This window comes from Lipotes vexillifer, unplaced genomic scaffold (genome assembly GCF_000442215.2).
Source record: "Lipotes vexillifer unplaced genomic scaffold, Lipotes_vexillifer_v1.1 scaffold618, whole genome shotgun sequence".
Lineage (NCBI taxonomy): Eukaryota > Metazoa > Chordata > Mammalia > Artiodactyla > Lipotidae > Lipotes > Lipotes vexillifer.
In genome coordinates this window covers 750,789-770,941 of record NW_006799025.1, presented here as the reverse complement: position 1 = coordinate 770,941, position 20,153 = coordinate 750,789, and the positions used below count along the sequence as shown (strand labels likewise).

General features: G+C 37.0%; 1 protein-coding gene across 4 annotated transcripts; it reads right to left on the bottom strand.

Moving 5' to 3' along the window:
• Positions 1 to 5,276: 5,276 nt before the first annotated feature.
• On the bottom strand, positions 5,277 to 18,719 carry NDUFA5 (NADH:ubiquinone oxidoreductase subunit A5). Of its 4 annotated transcripts, XM_007471287.1 has the most exons (5): positions 18,696 to 18,719; positions 18,344 to 18,388; positions 14,096 to 14,212; positions 8,698 to 8,763; positions 5,277 to 5,585 (listed from the first exon to the last, which is right to left on the bottom strand). In XM_007471287.1, exons 1-5 carry the CDS (start codon positions 18,714 to 18,716, stop codon positions 5,484 to 5,486), a joined length of 351 nt encoding a protein of 116 aa, XP_007471349.1. In that variant the 5' UTR covers positions 18,717 to 18,719; the 3' UTR covers positions 5,277 to 5,483. The 4 variants fall into 4 exon arrangements, with proteins under 4 accessions (XP_007471349.1, XP_007471351.1, XP_007471350.1 ...); XM_007471289.1 differs by lacking the exon at positions 14,096 to 14,212 and having other exon boundaries at positions 5,484 to 5,585; positions 18,696 to 18,716; XM_007471288.1 differs by lacking the exon at positions 18,344 to 18,388 and having other exon boundaries at positions 5,484 to 5,585; positions 18,696 to 18,716.
• Between the last annotated feature and the right edge of the window lie 1,434 nt (positions 18,720 to 20,153).

Genomic DNA, 20,153 nt, shown 5'->3' with positions numbered 1-20,153 from the left:
GTATATTCTGCAACACCTTCAGTGGGTCTGGGGAAGTACTTCAGAAGCAAATACACTAATACTTCTGTAACAAAATATATTCATAATCACATTAAAGTGGGCTAAAGACCATAAACAGCCTTTTCTCAATTCAGGTCAGGTTTTGCTTCCAAATGAATTATTAAAACACTTCCCGTTTTCAAACATTTTTGGAGTTTAGAATTTAGATATGGAATTATGGACCTATTTTACCCTAAGAAAAAGAACCAACCCTCCAGTCACAGAAAAAGAGAGTTAAATGAATTATCATCATAAAATAGTAATGTTTACCTTTAGAAATGCCTAAAATGTTCACCTGAAAAAGAAACCAACATATTTGAAGATTATGAGAAATCTCAAAAAAGAATTTCTGCGATGCTTTTCATTTACAGTCATGTACAGGAAGAAGCTAATTGACCATACATTATCATGTACGCACACAACAAAAAATTAGCAACTAATATAAACTGAAAGACCACTTTGAAAACTCTATGTTAGCAATGTGTGGCAAGTTAAATTTATGAGTTCTATAGTACATTCCAAAAAAAATTTTTAACTTTGGTTTTCTATTTCTTGTTTCTATATATGATTTGCCATGTTCCCTTTCCCCTGCCTCTGTGTTTATGAAACCACGTGTTGAAATGTCATCATTCTCAGCCCAGACCCATTGTGTGACTCTTTTGAGCACTGTCGACCCTCATTAAACATGTAATATGAATAAGAAACAAACTTGTGTTGCATTAAGACACTGGGAATTAGGGGTAGCCTATTCTAATTCACTATTTTTCTCATATTTTCCTTCACTAAGGAGAGTTTTGGCTTATTACCTCTAAATGAAAACATTCGAATAAATTTCTTCAGTCCCCATAAATAATTCAATTTCTGTATCACATTCCCACTTTGATTTTGTTGGGGAGGAAGAAATTTTCCTCTACCCTTCTAGAGTCTTCTGCCTGGTCAAAGAATTAAGTTGGCATGAGACAGATTAACAAGAGAAAATCACACAAATTTTAATAACACATACATGGGAGAGACCCAGGAAAACTGAGTAACTCACCAAAATGGCTGAAACCCTCACATTAAATACCATCTTTAGCTAAAGACAAGAGGATGTTGTGGGTAGTGGTTTGGGACTTCAGAGGGGAGGAAGGCATTTCACAAGGATATAGAAGAGCGAATGTCTGGTAAATAAATGTTTGCTGGGCCATGCAGAGACAATGGGACACAGAAGTTTTAACAGACTTTGCTAGGTTCCTCCCTGTCTATACACCTAGTTCATACTATAGTTATGTATGATGATAGCTTCCTTCAAAATTTCTTCCTGAGTCTTTTAGGCCTTGTTTTCAGCTCAAAATAATCTGCATGTCACAGACATACTGGGGTGGCAAGTTTTGCTCCCCTACAATTTCTTGTGAATTCTATTGAAAATAAACCTCTTTGTTCTCCTCTAAACCAAACTCCTATCTTCTCATTTACTTTCCTCTCAATTGTAATTGTAGTATAGGCTGCCATCCCACCAAGTACTGAGTTTCAAAGGAAATTCTGACCTAAGATGCAAAATACTACTCATGGTATGTTCAGTGATTCGTTGCTTTACCCTAGACCCCAGAACACACTTGCATAGGCAGTTTCTTTAACTTCCATTTGTCTATACAGCCCTTGAGAGTGGGAGTAAAAAGAAAAGGCTGATATTAACCTGTATGTGGGAATTTTCTTCGATGGAGCACTGTTGATTTCTCCCTTTGAAGAAAAAATGTGAGGGTAGCAAACTGCCTTCCAGTGATTAAGAAGCCTGATACAGATAACTGGGGACGTGGCAAGGGTTCAAGCTCTCAGTCCTCTCTTCAGTTGGAGAACACGGTAGGCAAGGTCCTGTAAGACCTGAAGATCTTGGCTTTTTGAGAAAAATGAAAGTGATCTTCAATTTCATGGGAGAGTTCCTGGGTAAACAGAAGAACACAGACTCTGGAATACTGTCTTGACTGTTAGAAGGAATTAGAAGAGCTGGCCCAGTGGGAAGGCCCATTTGAAAAGCCTGATGAAGCATCAGGTAAAGAGACTTAACTTCTGAAGGCAACACAGCAAGTCTTCGCATCGTAGTAGGTCCTAAATTCAGCTACTTAAGAATGTGGTGACAAGAGTCATGTGGATTTGAGGAAGCTCTCACCTGGACCCAAGTGAGAGGCAGGTAAACCGGCTGGGTTGACCAGCTGGGTTGACCCGGGGAGAAGTTGCCCTGCACTCCACTTTGCAAATGTGGACGAGGCAGCCCTCAGGGACCCTTGTACTTAAGAGAGCTGGCCTCAGGGCCTCTGGAGCCCCTCCAGCTCAGAAATGGAGGCCGACAGGTTGCTCACCCCTGCACCCACCAGCATCACAAGAATAATGTAAGCTGCCTTTTTACAGTGAAAAAAAAAAGAATCCTGATCTTCTCCATCTGATAGATTTGACAGAAGATTGCTTTCCTTTTTATCTAGTATCCTAATCTTCACTGCTGTGCTCAAAAATAAATCTGCTTTGCCTTGTAACCACAAAAAAGCTCAATTAGCTTCACTTCTCTAACTATACTTTAGGATTAGAAAAGGAAATTAAAACAGAGATAAGCTTCCTTACTTCCATCCTCAATTCTGAAGGAAAGGAGTCAGGGAGTGGAATAATGGGGAAGAGGCAAAATGACACCTGAGGTCTGGCGGCACGTGATGGCTGCTACTGCTGGCATTATATCCTTTCTATTCAGAAAGGCAGACAACTTCCCAGCTTCTGATCAGAAAGGATGGCAACCCTCAAGGCTGAGCCATATCCTGTGTGCCCAGGATAGCCATGGCTTATACCTATTATTTTTATCACACTTCCTTTCACTCTCGCAATCATTACACAATGAATGAAAAATTACATGCTTATCCTAGATATAAGCCATTTTCATCTCAAAGGAAAGAACGCCAGAAATCTGAATATTCTGCACTCAGTCCACAGACTGGAAAAAGGGGGCATCACTTTGCTGCTACTTTCTTCTTTTTCTGCAAAGCTCAAACTGATTAGCTTCTTTTTCTTGAGTGCCTGGATTAGGGTGATTTACTTGAATGAGACCTATGAGGAGCCCAGGGAGACTGAAATAGGCCACTTGGAAAACTACTCAAATTAGTCTAGAAGCCACTCAGCAACAACTGAAGATCTTTAAATAGAAGAATCAGCTGCAAAAGATCAGGAAAGGTTAATCTGGAAGTTTATAAAAAGCACCTGGAAAACATATGCAGACATAAAAACAATCAGGTGTAAGATTACAGGGGCAGCTGGAATGGCAGCTAGGAAGTGTAAAAGAGTGGACCACACAGTGATGTCTTTAAAATACCTACCCCATTAACATTATCTGCCTATGATCCATATGAAGATTTCTGTACAAAATGAAATCCAGTTTATTACTTTAGTTTTTTATAGGTACTTTGACAGAAACAGTTAAGAAAGCAGATCTACATTCTTTTTTTTTTAAGATGTACATTCTTTTGGTGCAGTCCAACCAGTACAGGCAGGAGGGACAGCATCCCAAGCATATTCATTAAAAAAATATAATGTTTAGGAGCATGAGTTCTGGAGCAAGACTGTCTAGGTTCAAAAGTTAGCTCCACATCTTACTATGTAACCTTGGGTATGTTATTACACTGTCTTTTTGCCTCAGTTTCTCCAGGGTCCCCATGTTGCCTAATTGCAGGGGAGCACTACTTGCAACTGAATTCTGATTTCTTTATCTGGAAAAATTTGCAGGATCTCACTCTTAAGAGTTGTAATGCAGATCTAATGAGTAACATCAGTCAAGTACTTAGAAAATTGCCTGGCAAACATTAACAAACATTAGTCATTATTATTATTACTATGACTACTACTGCTATTCTACAACTAGCATTCTAATTTCTAATGTAAACATCATATAAGGTCCCCTTTTATTAACAGCCACAGGAGCTCTGCTAGTGAAATATATAAGATGCCAAGGATCATGGGAGAAATGGAGCTGGAAGTATGTATCAAGTCATCTTTCTGTTTTCATGTACCCAAAGGACCTGAAAAAATTGTTGGCCAGAAAAATAGCTTTAAAGCACCTATGCAAACATGCTTTAAGATCATATATTTTGACCTCAGTGAAATTATATATTAAAGCAAATGGTTAGAACTGAAAAGGAAGATATAAATCATAAATTCTACTTCTTTTACAGAGAAGGAAATAAATAGGTTCTTTTGAGAAACTGACCACGTGCCTCGACTTAGTCACTGAGTTCACAGTAGTGCTAGAGCCTGGGAATGAGAGCCCCTGGACTCGTCCCCAAATGCTTTTCCCACTTCCCACACAGAAGAGTCCTCTTGCAGTCTGACTGCTAAAAATTAACTCAATCCACTTAAAATATTCCTTTAGCATTCAATTTACATCTATATAAGGGGAGAAATATTGGAAAAAAAGAAAAATACATTTTTCCCCCATTCCAAAAATTCTGAGATAGCAAAACACATATATACATGCACACATACACACACAAAAAACAAAAGTACTTTGTTCTTATCTTTGAAGGTAAGAACTACCAAATTTAAATACTTAGAAATGATAGGAGGCTAGGTAGAAAAGGTGAGGACATATGAAAAGTAATTTTATTTTTGTTTAACCTTAAACTTACCAAACTGCTTCTTTCTTTGAACAGCATTTATCTTGTTTGATACCCAGCTGCACTCATATTGGAAATTAGTGAAAACTACTTAATGATTCCACTTTGAAGTTATAACCATACAACTAAGATGTTCTGAATATAAGCCTACCTGTAAGTCAGATAAACTTTAACAACTCTTAGCATCTCTTCTTTTACAGAAATTCTATCTCTATCCTACTGTACTTCAGTTGATCAAGAAAACTAAAGGCAAAGGGCCAGAAAGCTAACTTCCTTAAAAATGAGACAAAAGGAAAAGTTTTTCCAACCACCACTATAAATAAAAATTTTTCTTTCAAATACCAAATCAGTTTTCTCAAGTGTACAATGAATTCTAATTTGATAGGTTTTTTCTTACTACTTCACTTCAAACAGTGACCTATACATTTGTTTAAACAATAATAATAATTAAGTACCTTTTATGTTTTTTCAGAATTAAAAAAATTAAATGGTGTGTTGAAGATACTACTAAAAATACTTCACCTTTTGAATATGGCCCCTGCATTGGAGATCTATAGGAATTTTTCCAATTAACTTTCAAATCTTCCCACAACATTTGTTTTAAAAAATATTTTTGAAATAATTTGAATGAATGCTCTACAAATCAAAAACCGATTCACAAGTCCCTATTACATAATCAACGATTTTATCAAGTCTCCTATATATGTTCTGTATCAGTTTTCTTGATTATAAGATGTCAATAATATGGAAATATTTTTAATACAACAGAATATTTAATTACATCAGTTTCCCATAAACACACAAGTCATTTAGTGATGTTTATATTGGCCATTTCCATTGGTTGGCAAGAGGCTCTTCCACTAAAGGCTCCCATGGTTTCCACTGCACCATTTTTCTTGCCAGACTTAGTTCATTTTCAGCCTGTTAATAAGAAATTTTTAAAAGATCGTTTGATTATATTGTCTAATAGATATTTATCACAGCTAATAACTGAAATATAAACTAGTAGAGCTACTTCTTTCATATTAATACATAATAAGCTGTTCCACCATCACATGTTCAACATCATTAATTAAATTACCTTAATTCTCACAGCTACACAATCATCATGAGTAAGAAAGGATGGCTTTTGATTTCTTCTATTTGATTAAAATTTGCTTTTAGAGTGTTCAAAAGTTTAGTTGGTGAGTTTTTGATCTTAATTGCTTCACCATTTAGACTACATATTCTCTGAAGAAGTATGTCTCTTAATCTATGTTAATGGCTTTCAAACTTTATTTTACCATGGCCCACCGCTTAAAAGCATTTTTCTTTTAACTAAGGGATCCACAAGATGCACATACAACTAAAACAAAACTAAAAATATCATCACCTTTACTAGCTGTCATACACTCTATTTTCTATTGAATGTAAAAAAAAAAACTAGTCACAATCCACCTAAACTGATTTCATGATCCATAATCCTTTAGACACACAATCTGTAAAATTGTGATCTGTGAAGTGTAAGAGAATACAATAGTTGTATTTTTATTTATCAATCAAATCAGTTTCGTTAATCAGATTGTTACATTTAATTTTTCCTCTCAAACACAATTTACAACATATTTAACAAATATATTTTAGCTATCTTTTTTTTAACATCTTTATTGGAGTATAATTGCTTTACAATGGTGTGTTAGTTTCTGCTGTATAACAAAGTGAATCAGCTATACATATACATACATCTCCATATCTCCTCTCTCTTGCGTCTCCCTTCCACGCTCCCTATCCCACCCCTCTAGGTGGACACAAAGCACCGAGCTGATCTCCCTGTTTAGCTATCTTCTTACTTCACATTTTTTCCACAGCAAAAAGACCTATGACAACTCTGGCCAACTTAGAAGAACAACACTGTTGAACACTTGTCAGGACATCAGAGAAAGAATTCAAACACAGAATGAATGCTTAGTTTCTATCAGAGGCTATAATTCTCCAGTTAAAAGGCAATGCCTCGGGACTTCCCTGGTGGTGCAGTGGTTAAGACTCTGAGCTGCTAATGCAGGGGGCCTGGGTTCGATCCCTGGTCCAGGAACTAGATCCCACATGCATGCTGCAACTAAGAGTTCGCATGCCACAACTAAGGAGTCGGCAAGCCACAACTAAGGAGCCCACGAGCCACGACTAAGGAAAAAAAAAGGCAATGCCTCATTTATGCCAGTGGTGCGAAACAGCCAATCTATGTTTAGCAGCAACAGTCTAAATGTATATAAACAATGAGTTAAAAAGAGTAGATAAACAGAAATCTGGGGGTAGAGGTATTTCCTAATGCTGAAATGAGAAAATACTGATTAAAACAACAATCCCTAAGGATGACTCTTTGAATGCCCTTTGACTTTTGTCTCTTGAACATTCATGCCTTCTCTATGCCCCCCAAAAGTCACTGCATGCTGAGGAGGGTTCCTACCCCTGAACACCACTTAAGTCAGCCCTACTTCAGGGAGCTGGACTCAGCTGGCAATGTGGTGCCTGTATCCACTCCCTCCCTCTTCTCTGGCTTCCAACACACTACCCTTTCCTCATTCCTCTCATATGTCCCTCTAGAAATGGGCTGTCCAGTACGGTAGCCACTACCTACCTGTGACTACTGAGTGAGCACTTGACATGTAGCTAGTTCAAATTCAGATGTGCTGAGAGTATAAAATACACACCAGATTTTAAAGACTTAGTATAAAAAAAATGTAAAATGTCTTAATTTTTTACATTGATGATGTTTAAATGATATTATTTTAGATCTACTAGGTTAAATAAAGCATTATTAAAATTTAACCTTAGCATAGCCCATGAAAATTTGAGAACTGCACAGATAACGTAAAAATACTTAATGTACCCTAAGACTATAACTGCATGATAAATTAATGTACCAGCTAAAGTTATGATCAAAGTGAAATCAGGTAGAAAAGAGAGAGGAACAGAAGGAAAACAATAATAATAAGTTTGCATTAAATTCCCATAACACTTTATCTCGTACCATATTCAACCTGGCAAATGAATAGGAAGGCCAAGAAAATAGGCCTCTGAATGACTGAAACAGTCTACATTTATAGAAAGCTGTCTGAATACTCCATTCCTCTTTTAGCAGAGCCATCTAACAATTCTTTCAAATTTATATATTATGTCTATTGGTAAGAGATTTTGATAAAATCAAGCAAGAAAACGTAAGAAAAAAGTTTACATTTTTTTAAATATGAAAAACGTAAAAATTACATGAAACAGAATTAAACATTTATCAGACCCTTATAAGGGGAAGACATTCTAAACCTATATATAATATTAGGAAGGAGGGGAGATTAAAAGGGGAGTGGGCAGAGGGAGAGTGATTTGACCAAGTAAAAAATTTTAAAACCTCTACATATGGGAGAGAATAATTAAAGTCAAAAGGCAAAGAACAGACTAAAAAAAGAAAAAAAAAAAAAAAGCAAAAATTTAAGGCTAATATCTTTTATTTGAAAATAACCTCAAAGAAATATATAAGAAAAACACTAAAAACAAATGACAGAGTAAAAACTTTAACAATATAAATTATAAAACACAAAATACAAAAACATATTTTAAGAATTTAACCTTCAAGAGTCAAAAATAAAAATGAAACTGCATTTTAATTTTATGACTCAAAAGATCTGTATTTTTCCATATTAAAAATATAGTAACCCTTTAAAATGTAAAAATATATGTATCTAAAAAGATAAATTATTCAAATAGCAATAATACTGTTACTAATTTGAACTAAGGAAAGGCTAACAAGAACATGCTAATTAAATTCTAAACTTCCAACAAAAGCCTCATAAATTCAAATTATAATCAATCATAAATATTTAACTGACATACACATGTCAGAGTATGCATTTTCTTATGTGGTTAGTCTTCTATTGGATGAATTGATATAAATTAAAAAGTTTAGTTTTCCTTTCTTTCTGGAATGTGAGTTTTGTACCTCTATAACACTGTGCCTTTGAACATTTGAAGCTAAACATCTGAATATTCAACTTTTCTTTACCTGAAGAATCACCTCTTCTATTTGGCCTCCCTGAAGTTGCTCTTCTAATTTTTTAACATTTGGTTCCTATAATTTAAGGGAAAAAAAGAAAAAAATAGTTAAAGAAGCACAAAAAGCACTTAATATGACAAATATAATTAATTTTTCTTTCATTGTACCCTTGCTAATTTTTACCAAATATCTGGTTAAGAGCCATTTCATCTCTCTACTATTTTATTGCTTTTCTGTCTTAATATTAAAAGTGTTAAACGTTTATTGATGTGCTTATCAAGGGTAAGAATATGATGTTTAATTCAGTTTTTCTAAAATATGGATTTTAAAATAATACTTTATTTTCTTAGTACTTCCTATATTTCCTCTTAAGCATTAGCATTAAAAATAAATGCTACCCTATGACCCAGAACTCTACTCCTAGGTATATGCCAAACAGAAATACATAATACATTAACCAAATGACATGTTCAAGAATGTTCACAGCAGCATAAATTACATCCCCAAACCAGAAACAATCCAAATGACCATATATAATAGAATAAATGAATAAACTGTAGTATTTGAATATAAAAGAATATTATAGAGCAATGAGAATGAACAAATTACAACTATATGCAACAACATAGATGATTCTCTCGAACATATTATTAAGCAAAAGAAACCAGACAAATACATATTGATGATTCCACTTATAAAAAGTTCAAAACCAGGCAAAATGAATCTGTGGTGTTAGAGGTCAGAAGAATAGTTATCTTCAGGAGGGTAGTAACCTTGAGAAGAACAAGAAAGGGTTTTGGCATTCTGGAAATGTCCTCTTTTTTGATTTAGTGTTGACATGTGTGATTACTTTGTGAAAATACATCAAGTTCTATGCTTATAATGTCTGCACATTTATGTACATTATTCTTCAATAAAAGGTTACCTGAAACTATCACAACATTGTTAATCGGTTATACTCCAATATAAAATAAGTTAAAAAAATAATTAAAAATAAAATAGCCACTGTGCTTCCCCACTTTGACTCCAAAAAAAAAAAGTTAATATAGTAACTAGAACATTCAAAGACATATATTTATTTTCTAGTAGACCAAGCTTTTTGAGAGCCAGAAACCATGATCTATATATACACATGCATATGTAAATAAAGTGTAAATAGGGTAGCTTCTTGGCCTATAAATGGAGTGAAAAGAGGGAGGAAAAAAAAAGTTACTTTCTACAGGAATTGGCATCTGTTTCAGGGCACCTGCTGGCTGACCCAAGATATCTATATGGCTTGCTCCTCCACTTCCATCAAAGTCTTTGCTCATACATCTTCTTAGTGAGAACCACTCTGATAATTTATACTGTGGTAGGCTGGAATAATGCCTCACAAACTGCACATGAACTAATCCCTGGAATCTATGAATGTTACTTTATATGGCAAATATTTCACAGATGTGATTAAGGATCTTGAAATGGGAAGATTATCCTAGATTATCTGAGTGAGCCCTAAATACAATTATAGGTGTCCTTATAAGAGAGAGGCAGAGGGAAACTACACATGGAAGAAGAAAAAGTAAAGACTCAGCCACAAGCCAAGGAATAACAAAAGCCACCACAGCTGGAAAAGGCAAGGAATGAATTCTATCCTAAAGCCTCCAAAGGGAGTGCAGGCCTGCCGACACCTTGATTTTGGCCCCTGATACTAATTTTAGCTTCCAGAAATATAAGACAATAAATTTCTATTATTTTAACTCACCAAGGTTGTTGTAATTTGTTACAGCAATCATAGAAAACTAATACATACTGTAACACCCCTCATCACCCTCATACACACCATTCTTCCTTCTTTAATTTCCTTCACTGCACTTACTATGTTCTAACACAGTATGGAACGTACTTTTTTTTTTTTTTTTTTTTTTTTGCGGTACGCGGGCCTCTCACTGTTGTGGCCTCTCCCATTGCGGAGGAACACAGGCTCCAGACGCGCAGGCTCCGCGGCATGTGGGATCTTCCCAGACTGGGACACAAACCCGTGTCCCCTGCATCGGCAGGCGGACTCTCAACCACTGCGCTACCAGGGAAGCCTTGGAATGTACTTCTTTATTCACTTATTTTTCTTATTTATTTCTTTGCCTACCATCATTAATGTATAATCTCCAAGGCAGGGATTTTTATGTTTTGTTCATTGCCATGTAGGCACTAGCTTCCATGCCCAGAGCCATACATAGCATATGATAGACATGCATTAAGTGTTTCTTGAATAAATACAAAGTAGTTAGAAAAGAGAGGGAAACAAAGCAGATGAACATGTTTGAGAAAGACTGTTTAACTCAAAATGACTGAGCTATGAAGCCAAAAATTAATAACAAGACAGGGAAGCTGGTCACTGTCATGATACCCAGGAGGGAGAATGTAGAGAAGGCAAGGAATATTCAACATTATTTTCAACTCAGGAAAAGCCTGTGTTGGGAAAACAATTCAAAATTTGTCTTACTTAAGTTGGGTCAATAATGTTGAGTTTTATTTACTAATGGCATAATACCACCAAGCTTAATAAGGTACCATGTACTGAATGCTCACTATATGCTTGCAAATGTGTTAAGCAATAATGAATATTATCCATTCAGTCCTAACAACAAGTGTTCAAGGTATTATTATATCCAAGTTATAGGTGAGGGAATTGAGACAGAGAAAATGGGCAATATGCCAACTCACCAAATAAGTATTAGAGCTGAGATGAAAATTTTGGAAAGACCACAAACCAATGCTTTTCACCACTATGCTATTACTATCTCCCTAGTATAATCTGAAAAAATATTTACTTTTATTTCCATTTTGGGCTTAGACAGTTTATAATCATTACAATATTCCCTGAAGATTCCATGGCTCTATGGGTGGGGTTAAAAATCTGTGTTAATTTTATCAAACAGGATTCAGCAATACAGCTATTCCATAGCGCTTGGTGTTTTTAAAAATTATTTGTATACAGCCTTTTGGATAAACAAATATTTCTAAGGACCTTATTAAGTGTCAGGCACTAAGCTAGATTCTTGGGATAAAAAGATGAATGCAATTCACAAGTAGCTTATGGACTAGTACAGAAGACATAAAAGGCTTCAAGGAGGAAGTGATGGATCTTGAGGACTGAGTAAGAACAGCCTGGCAGACAAGGTAAGGGTATTCCAGGAAGAGGGAAGAGAAAATACAAAGAAACCAAAAATAAAATTGCATGGAACTCACATAACTGTCAGCAGTCTAGTATTACTGAAGTATAGTGTACAAAACAAGAAATGACAAGATTAAGATGGACAAGATAACTTAGAGCCAGATCTTGGGGGGGCTTCCATACCATGCTAAAGACTTCATCCTATAAGCCAGTGGCTCCCAAACCTGGCTATACGTCAAAATCATGCAGAAAAAGGTAGCTAGATGAGTTTCACACAACCAGCCCAGCATAAATCCTTAAATTCAGCCTTTGAGAAACACTGAACAGGAAACCATAGTAAAGTTTTAAGCAGGAAGATCTCATGATCATATTTACATATTGAAAAAACAACTCTATTGGCAGTGTGGGGCATATAATGAAATATGACAGAACTAAGCACAGACCAAGTTAGTTATAAGGCAACTGAAACAGCCTAGGTCAGAGAAAAGAATTTTAGAACTATTAAGTGAAAGCAATGACAGTGAACTCTTCTTTGGGTGACATTGGCAAAAGTAAAGGAAAATATAAGGATAAGTTTTCTTTTAAGGTAGAAAAAAGCTAAATACATTTTGAGGCTAACAGAAAGATGATAATAAAATGGAAGGCTAAAAGAGAAACAGAGAAGAAATGATTAAAGGGGAACACGGTTATGGAGAAGGAAAGCAGAGAATAAAAGACAGTTGAAGAGACTGACCTCATGAAAAGAAAAAGAAATTTCTTACTATGAGATGGGAAAAAATGCATAAGCCCATTTTCCTTAAAGAAAGATGAATTCAAAAGAAATGTTCATTTCCCCTTTAGAGACTTGTAATCAGTGAATTACTTCCAGAACTGCCAAGATAAGCATAAAAGTTCCAAATCGAATTGCACTGTTTTGCCATATACCTGCAGAAAATGTAAGAATTCTCTCTGGACTACAGAGTTTGGTGATCTAATAAGAAGAAAACTATATTAGGGCCACTTATTACATGTATAAGTGGTCCTAAACTTTTGGAGTCTATGAACACTATTTTGGATAATTACAAAAGTCCATGAAATAACTGCTAGTGTGGAAATTTAACAACAGTGCAATACAGTTTGGTATAAAAGAAGTAGCAGCAGGACTTCCCTGGTGGCGCAGTGGTTGAGAGTCCGTCTGCCGATGCAGGGGACACGGGTTCGTGCCCCGGTCTGGGAGGATCCCACATGCCGCGGAGCAGCTGGGCCCGTGGGCCATGGCCGCTGGGCCTGCGCGTCCGGAGCCTGTGCTCCACAGCAGGAGAGGCCACAGCGGTGAGAGGCCTGCGTACCGCAAAAAAAAAAAAAGAGGTAGCAGCAGTCTATTGTGTGCCTGTCTAGGGCCTCTGATTCAGAAGCTGTAAAATGCTTGTATTAGTCTGCCTGGGCTGCCATAACAAAATACCATACATAGACTGGATGGCTCAAACAAGAAAAATTTATTTTCTCACAATTCTGGATACTGGAAGTCCAAGATCAAGGTACGACAGAGTCCGTTTCTGGTGGGAGCTCTCTTCCTGGCTTGCAGACAGCGACCTTCTTGCTGTGTCCTTACATGGCAGAGAACGTGAACTCTCCGGTATCTCTTCTTAGAAGGACACTAATCCTACTGGATCAGTGTACCACTCTTATGATCTCATTAACCTTAATTACTCCACACTGCAGGGTTAGGGCTTCAACATATGAATTTGGGAGGACACAAACATTCTGTCCATAACAAAGCTCAATATAATTTTTGGTAGTTAAGAGACTAACTTGGTCCTCTTCTTTTCATAACAAAGCACTTTTTAAAATAGTTATTCCTGACAGTTGTTAAACACAATATACATATTTTTTTCGGTTTTGTTTTCATTCTTCTCTACTCTAAAACTAGAAAAATGAAATAAAGATTGATATATCTATAGATAAGAAGTAAAAGATCAATAAAGGACTAGACAGGTAAGAGACATAAATGAAAGCTATAATGTTAACTTAAGGAAGGGACTTGATCTTATTCTTTCACTCCTGTATTTATAGTGCCTGTCATATAAAAAGTACTCAATGAACAGGAATTTGATGAATGAAGGAGAAAGGATGGAAGAAACACACGGAAGGAAGGAGAACAGAAAGGAGAGTGTGCAGAACATGCAAAAAGTAATCAACTGAATTTTTTATTTTTTTCGTTAAATGTTGCATTGGATACCATACATCCAAGAAAACAAAAGCAAGTTCGCTACTTACCGCTTTAACCATACTCAGTTTCTCATTTGTAATCTGTTCTGTATACTTTCTATATGCTGCATTTTTAGGGATTTGTCCAAGAACATCAAGAATCTTTGTATACAATATTTTTAGCCTCTGAAAAGACAAAAAATACAAATTTCCAGTTTAAAATGTCACCAAAGATTTAAAAAGTCTCACTGATTATTAAAAAAAAAAAAATTCACAACTATTTTTTTAAAAAGCATTTAATTTTTCCTTGCTGCAACTTCTTCATGTCTATGCCTATCGATCCCTTTACAGCTTAGGAAAAATGTGAATATAAAGATGGAAACTTTTCATATTTGTATGTATGACAAAAGTTGTACAGAAGTTAAAGGTATGATAACAAAAATAAAACTGCATTCTAACTTATTGCTAACAATCTTTTTGGTAAATTAAATCACTTACTAAATCAGTATGTCTCAAATTGAGGTCCTAAGCACTGCAAATTCTGATTTTTAAAAAAATTTTTATTTGGATTTCTATAAAAATAGAAAAATATATAAGCAGTATATTATCAGTATGATCAAATTTAACGGAATGTAGTGATGATACTTTAGTGCTTATGCTTAGTGACTATGATCAAGTTGGTACCATGTGAAGATTTCACCACAGGCTCAACAGAAAAAAGCAGCAAGAAAACAGAGTCACTGCACATATTAAAGCAGCACATATTAAAGCACACTGAACTTAAAGTTCAATACAGCAGCCAGCAATAAAGTCATATGATAAAAGTTGTTATAGTAGACCCTAATTCACAGTTCATAAATATTAAGTATAATCATAAATATACATATGTGATGAGGATTTTTCATTATTTCTTTGAAATTTAGTTTGAAATTTGTTTTAGTTTAATTGTATGAAACCGTAGATGCTAATACCTAATTTCATTAATATATATTCACCATAAATATGAATAAACAAAACCAACCTTAAGGGCCTCTAAGAATCATTTTTCTTAAAAAGTACTCTGCATATTTAGACATTACTTCTATATTTGAATATGATGTTCCGTAATAGAGGGTATTTTACTACACTAATGTAGAGCTTGTTAGATAACACATAATCTAACTTGTGTGTGTGTTGTGTGTGTGAGTGTGTGTGAGTGTGTGAGTGAGGGGTGGTTTAGCCTCATTTCTTCTCAATTTTAGCAAAGGGCATGACAATAGAAAGGCCTGGTAAGAGACATGGATTCTAAAATGGGGATGTTAATAATATCAGCTTCATAGGATTTTGTATAACTTAGAACAGTACCTGGCACACATTAAGTTTCAATAAATGTTAGCATTATTATTCTATTGGGGAAAGAAGAGTCACATCAGCAGATGTCAGAGAAGGTTTCATAGAAAAGTCAGCATCTGAGATAGACCTGGAGGGATGGTAGGACTTAGACATTTGAAGATGTTACAAAAGGCAAACTTACACATAGAATACATACAGAGGATTGAATGGCAGGTAATGTAAAGTAATTATTATATAGTTCTATTTCCCTTGAACTGTGTTGTCTAATATAGTAGCCACTAGCCAAATTTGGCCATTGAGCACTTGAAATGTGACAAATCTGAACTAAGTGTGCTGTTAAGTGTAACTACACACTGGATTTTGAACATTTAGTATGAAAAAAAGACTATAAAATATCATTAATTTTTTATATTGATTATATATTGAAATGGTAATATTTTGGATATGTTAGGTAAAATAAAATATATTAACTTTTTCCTTATTAAAAAAAGTGACTCCTAGAAAATTTTGTACTACAAGTCAAGCATGGTTTGTATTTATGACTTGCATTATATTTTTATTGGACAGCACATGGCTAGAATATAGGACACAGAGAAAATGCTTTGGACATAAGGTTGGAGAAAAAGCAAATCAGACTGTATGTGGTTCTGCATGGCAAGTTAAAGCATTTGGGCTTTCTTATGTGGGCAATTAAAAGATTTAGGGAAACTGTGATTAGATGTGTGCTTCAGAAAAATTAATCTGGCAGTAGTGAGTTAAAAGAATGGGATAAAGGAGCAACAGAGAAGAAGGCCAGTAACAAGGTTGTTGCAATTCTCTACACAAGAACAAGAGACTAAACTGTGGTAATAATAGTAGGACAAAAAAAGAGAGGTCATAATGGAGAGCTGTTATAGAAAAAGATCAACAAAATTCATCGCTGGAGTGAACATGAAGATAAAAGAGTGTAAGAGAAGTATCAACTATGATGTCCAATTCCCAGCCTGCAGAGTAGAAAGACTTTGATACCATCAAGAAAAATACTCCACAGTGGAAGAAACAGATTTAGAAAGGGAAAACCATGAGTTCAGTTTTAGACAATGAGTCTAAAGGCATTATGAACTCATAAGGAGTACAAGACATTAACTCAACAAACATTAGTTACTGAGCACATACCATGTGCTAGCATAGTTCTAGCAGTGAACAAAAGAATAAAAAATACCTGTCTTGATGAAAACCTACAGTCCAGTAGAGAGAGACAACATACAAGATAAATCAGTAGAATACAGTCCGTTGAATAGTGATCTGGAGAACCACTGTAAGCACTTTTGTATTTAGAGTGAAATGGAAAAGCACTGGTGAATTCTGAGGAAAGGAGTCACATGACTTGACTCACATTTTAGCAGGCTGACTTTTGTTGAAAAAAGATCAAACTGAGGCAGTGGAAAGCAGGGAGACGCAGTTAGGAAGCAAATGCAATTATCCACAGCCATGATGATGGCGGCTGAGAATAGGGTAGTCGAGGAGGTGGTGAGAAGTAATCAAAATTTGGATATAGGGCTTCCCTGGTGGTGCAGTGGTTGGGGGTCCGCCTGCCGATGCAGGGGACACGGGTTCGTGCCCCGGTCCGGGAAGATCCCACATGCCGCGCAGCGGCTGGGCCCGTGAGCCACGGCCGCTGAGCCTGCGCGTCCGGAGCCTGTGCTCCGCAACGGGAGAGGCCACGGCAGTAAGAGGCCCGCGTATCGCAAACAAACAAACAAACAAACAAATTGGATATAATTTGAAGGTAGAACCCAGAAGATTTACTGAAGTACCCAAGGTGGGGTGTGAGAGAAAGAAAAGAATGAAAGATGATTTCAAGGTTTTTGACTGAGTGAATAGAAAAATGGAACTGCTGTTCACTGAGATGAGCAAACCTGAGAGAAGAGCAGGTTTTAGGGAGAAGATTAGGGACCCAGTTTTGGGCATGTTAAGTTTAGCTTGCCTGCCTGACATCCAAGTGGAGATGTCCACTAAGTAATGAAATACACAAGGCTTCCATAAAGGGAGAGGTCAGTGTGCTTGCCACGGAAACCCAAGAGTTGTAAGTGTGTAGGTGGTATTTAAAACCATCGGAATGGGTCCAGACACCAACAGAGAGCAAATACAAATAGAGAAAAGACCCAAGAACAAAGTCTTAGAACTCCACCATTTAGAAGTAGGGATATGAGGGATAAGCAGAAAAGGAGAAAGCCAAAAGAAGTAGGGGAGAAAAACACACCAGGAGACTGAGGTGTCTTGAAGCACAGTAAAGTGTTTGATGGACAGTGCCAAATAAGTCAAATGCTGCTAATGGGTTAACAAAGATGAGAAAGGTGAGCTGACCATCGGATTTAGCAGCATGGTGACCTTGAAAAGAACAGTTCTGGCCAAGCCTGACTGGAGTGCCTTCAAAGTGGATAAGAGAAATAGGAGACCGTTAAGTACAGATAACTTTTGAGTTACCTGTAAAAGGGAAGGAAGGAGAGAAATGGCGTGATTACAGGAGGGAAGAGAACGATCCAGGGAGGTCATTTTTTGTGATGGAAGAATGTCTGAATACTGACGGGAAAGACCTACTAGACGGGAAAACTGATGACAAAAGGCGGCAACTGCTAGACCGCTATCTTTGGTAATCGAAATTGTACAGAATCTAAGGCACCTAAGAAAAGGGGAGGCGGGGGAAAAGGTGGAAAATGGCGATACAGATCTGGGAAGACACTCGCAAAAGTACAAGTGAGCCACCAGAATGCCACGGAAAAACTCAACAAGAAAATGGTTTGAGAAAGAGATCATGGCAAAACCACCAAACAAAAACGTGGTACCAGATAAACCAAGTACTAAATACTGCTGTTGACTCAAGAGCTCACGCTGAGTTGTAATTTGGGGCTTGCAATATCCGTATCCCGTTAACCATTGAAGAAACAAGGTCGCAGGGTTCTAGGCTTCCTTGGAAACTCAGGAAGGAAGAAAAGAGGTACATACCTCGTGTGGACTCTCACATACAGCCAATCCCACAAGGCCAGTGGTCTGTTCAAAAAACAAAACACGATTCATGCTGTTTACTACAATTCCCCGCGTACCCACGCTAAGACAAGCAAAACCACTACTGTCCTGGCTAAAACTGGCCTAAAACCAGCTACCGGTCTCTCAAAGCCGCTGGTTCGGAGTTTTCTTCTCTCTCTCCGCTCGGAGCCGCTAAACTGGTCACCCCTAAGGGCAGAGCATAATGAGTACCCCAGAAGCACCGCCAAGCCCGTGACAGTTCCGGCCACCACCCGCGGGCTGACTCCATCCCCACAGTCTAAATTCCGTCAGTGACCTCCACCCGCCTCACCTTCCTCAGCAAGCCCGCCATGACAGCGCGGAGCAACCAGGACGCGCAGCCCTCTGGGAACTCGCCCAGACCCGCTCAATCCACCACAGAGGCCGCCATTCCGTCACCTTGGAAACAGCTTGGCCCCGCCCCCTGAGGCTCTTTACCGGAGCAAAGGCTCTGCACCGCCCATTCCTGAAAGAAAAAGTGACGCATGCGCATTGAGTGCACAAAGCCTCTAAACCAGGAGGGTGGGGCAAAGGTTACGTTAAGTGTCTTACGTCTCAGTTCCTGTCTTTCTCACGCTGCCTGCCTACCGAAACAAAGGTTGGTGGAAACCCTCCGAGCTACAAAAACATACCAGGAGATTGAGGTCGTAGTCGCTCTAGGAACCTGAATTCGTCTTAACCTTTGGTGAATTACTCTCTTCCACAGCGTAGTGTGCAGTAAAATGAGGGTGCTCGTGGAGCTATCGTCTAAGTGATCTCTTAGGTGCAAAGGTTAGTTCAGTATTCTCAGTCTTATGAGGCAAAGCAGAGCCAGAGGACATTTCCCATCGCAAAAGCCTTTTCTCTTTCATTTCACTCAGTGGAGTACAACATCCATTTTCTCATTTTCCCAGGTGAAGTGATACCGGACCATATACCCCTTTTTTTCACTTAGCTCTGCAAACATGTATTGAACACCCGTTATGTGTTAGTTGCTGGGACATAGTTTGTAAAACAGCATCTCACATCGCGAGATTTACAGAACAATGACGAAAACATGCATTAATAAGTAATTTGTTAAGTGATCCAAAAGAGGTTTGTGCCAAGTGCAATGGTAGCAGGGAAGAGGAAATAACTGAAAATTGTGGGATGACTGGAGTTAAAAAGGGCATTTGCTTAAAAAGTCAATGGGAGAAGAGCACAACAAATTGCGAATATATATAACTTAAATGTTAAAACAACCCACAGAATGGGAGAAGATATTTGCAACCGCATATAATCACCAAAAGATAAGTGGTGCCTAGAACGTATAAGGAACTTAACATAAATCAGTAAGAAAAGAACTATGAATTGGGAGATTGGGACTGACTATTTATACATTGACTATGTATAAAATAGATAACTAATGAGAGCCTAATGTATAGCACAGAGAACTCCATTCAGTGCTCTGTGGTGACCTAAATGGGAAGGAAATCTAAAAAAGAGGGGATATATGTATATGTATGCTGATTCACTTTGCTGAACAGCAGAAACTAACACAACATTGTAAAGCAACTATACTCCAATAAAAATTAATTAAAAAAAAAAAGAACTAATAACCAGAACGGGTCTTCCTGCTTCCATTCTTGCCTACCTCTCTGGAATATATTAAATGAGTTAATATATGTAAAGTGCCTGACTCAGTGCATGGAACACAGAACCACACAAGTGATTTTGTTATTTTTTATTTTGCTGTTATCATTCTCAACCCAGTAGCTAGAATAATCCTTTT

Bases quoted from the DNA above. Each gene is read 5' to 3' on its own strand.
- NDUFA5 (XM_007471286.1), bottom strand. From the start codon at position 18,415: ATGAATCGTGTTTTGTTTTTTGAACAGACCACTGGCCTTGTGGGATTG. The intron at 14,213-18,343 runs GTATGTACCTCT...TTGTCTTTTCAG, and splicing joins TATGTGAGAGTCCACACGAG to AGGCTAAAAATATTGTATAC. The intron at 8,764-14,095 runs GTAAGTAGCGAA...CTTAAATTATAG, and splicing joins AACTGAGTATGGTTAAAGCG to GAACCAAATGTTAAAAAATT.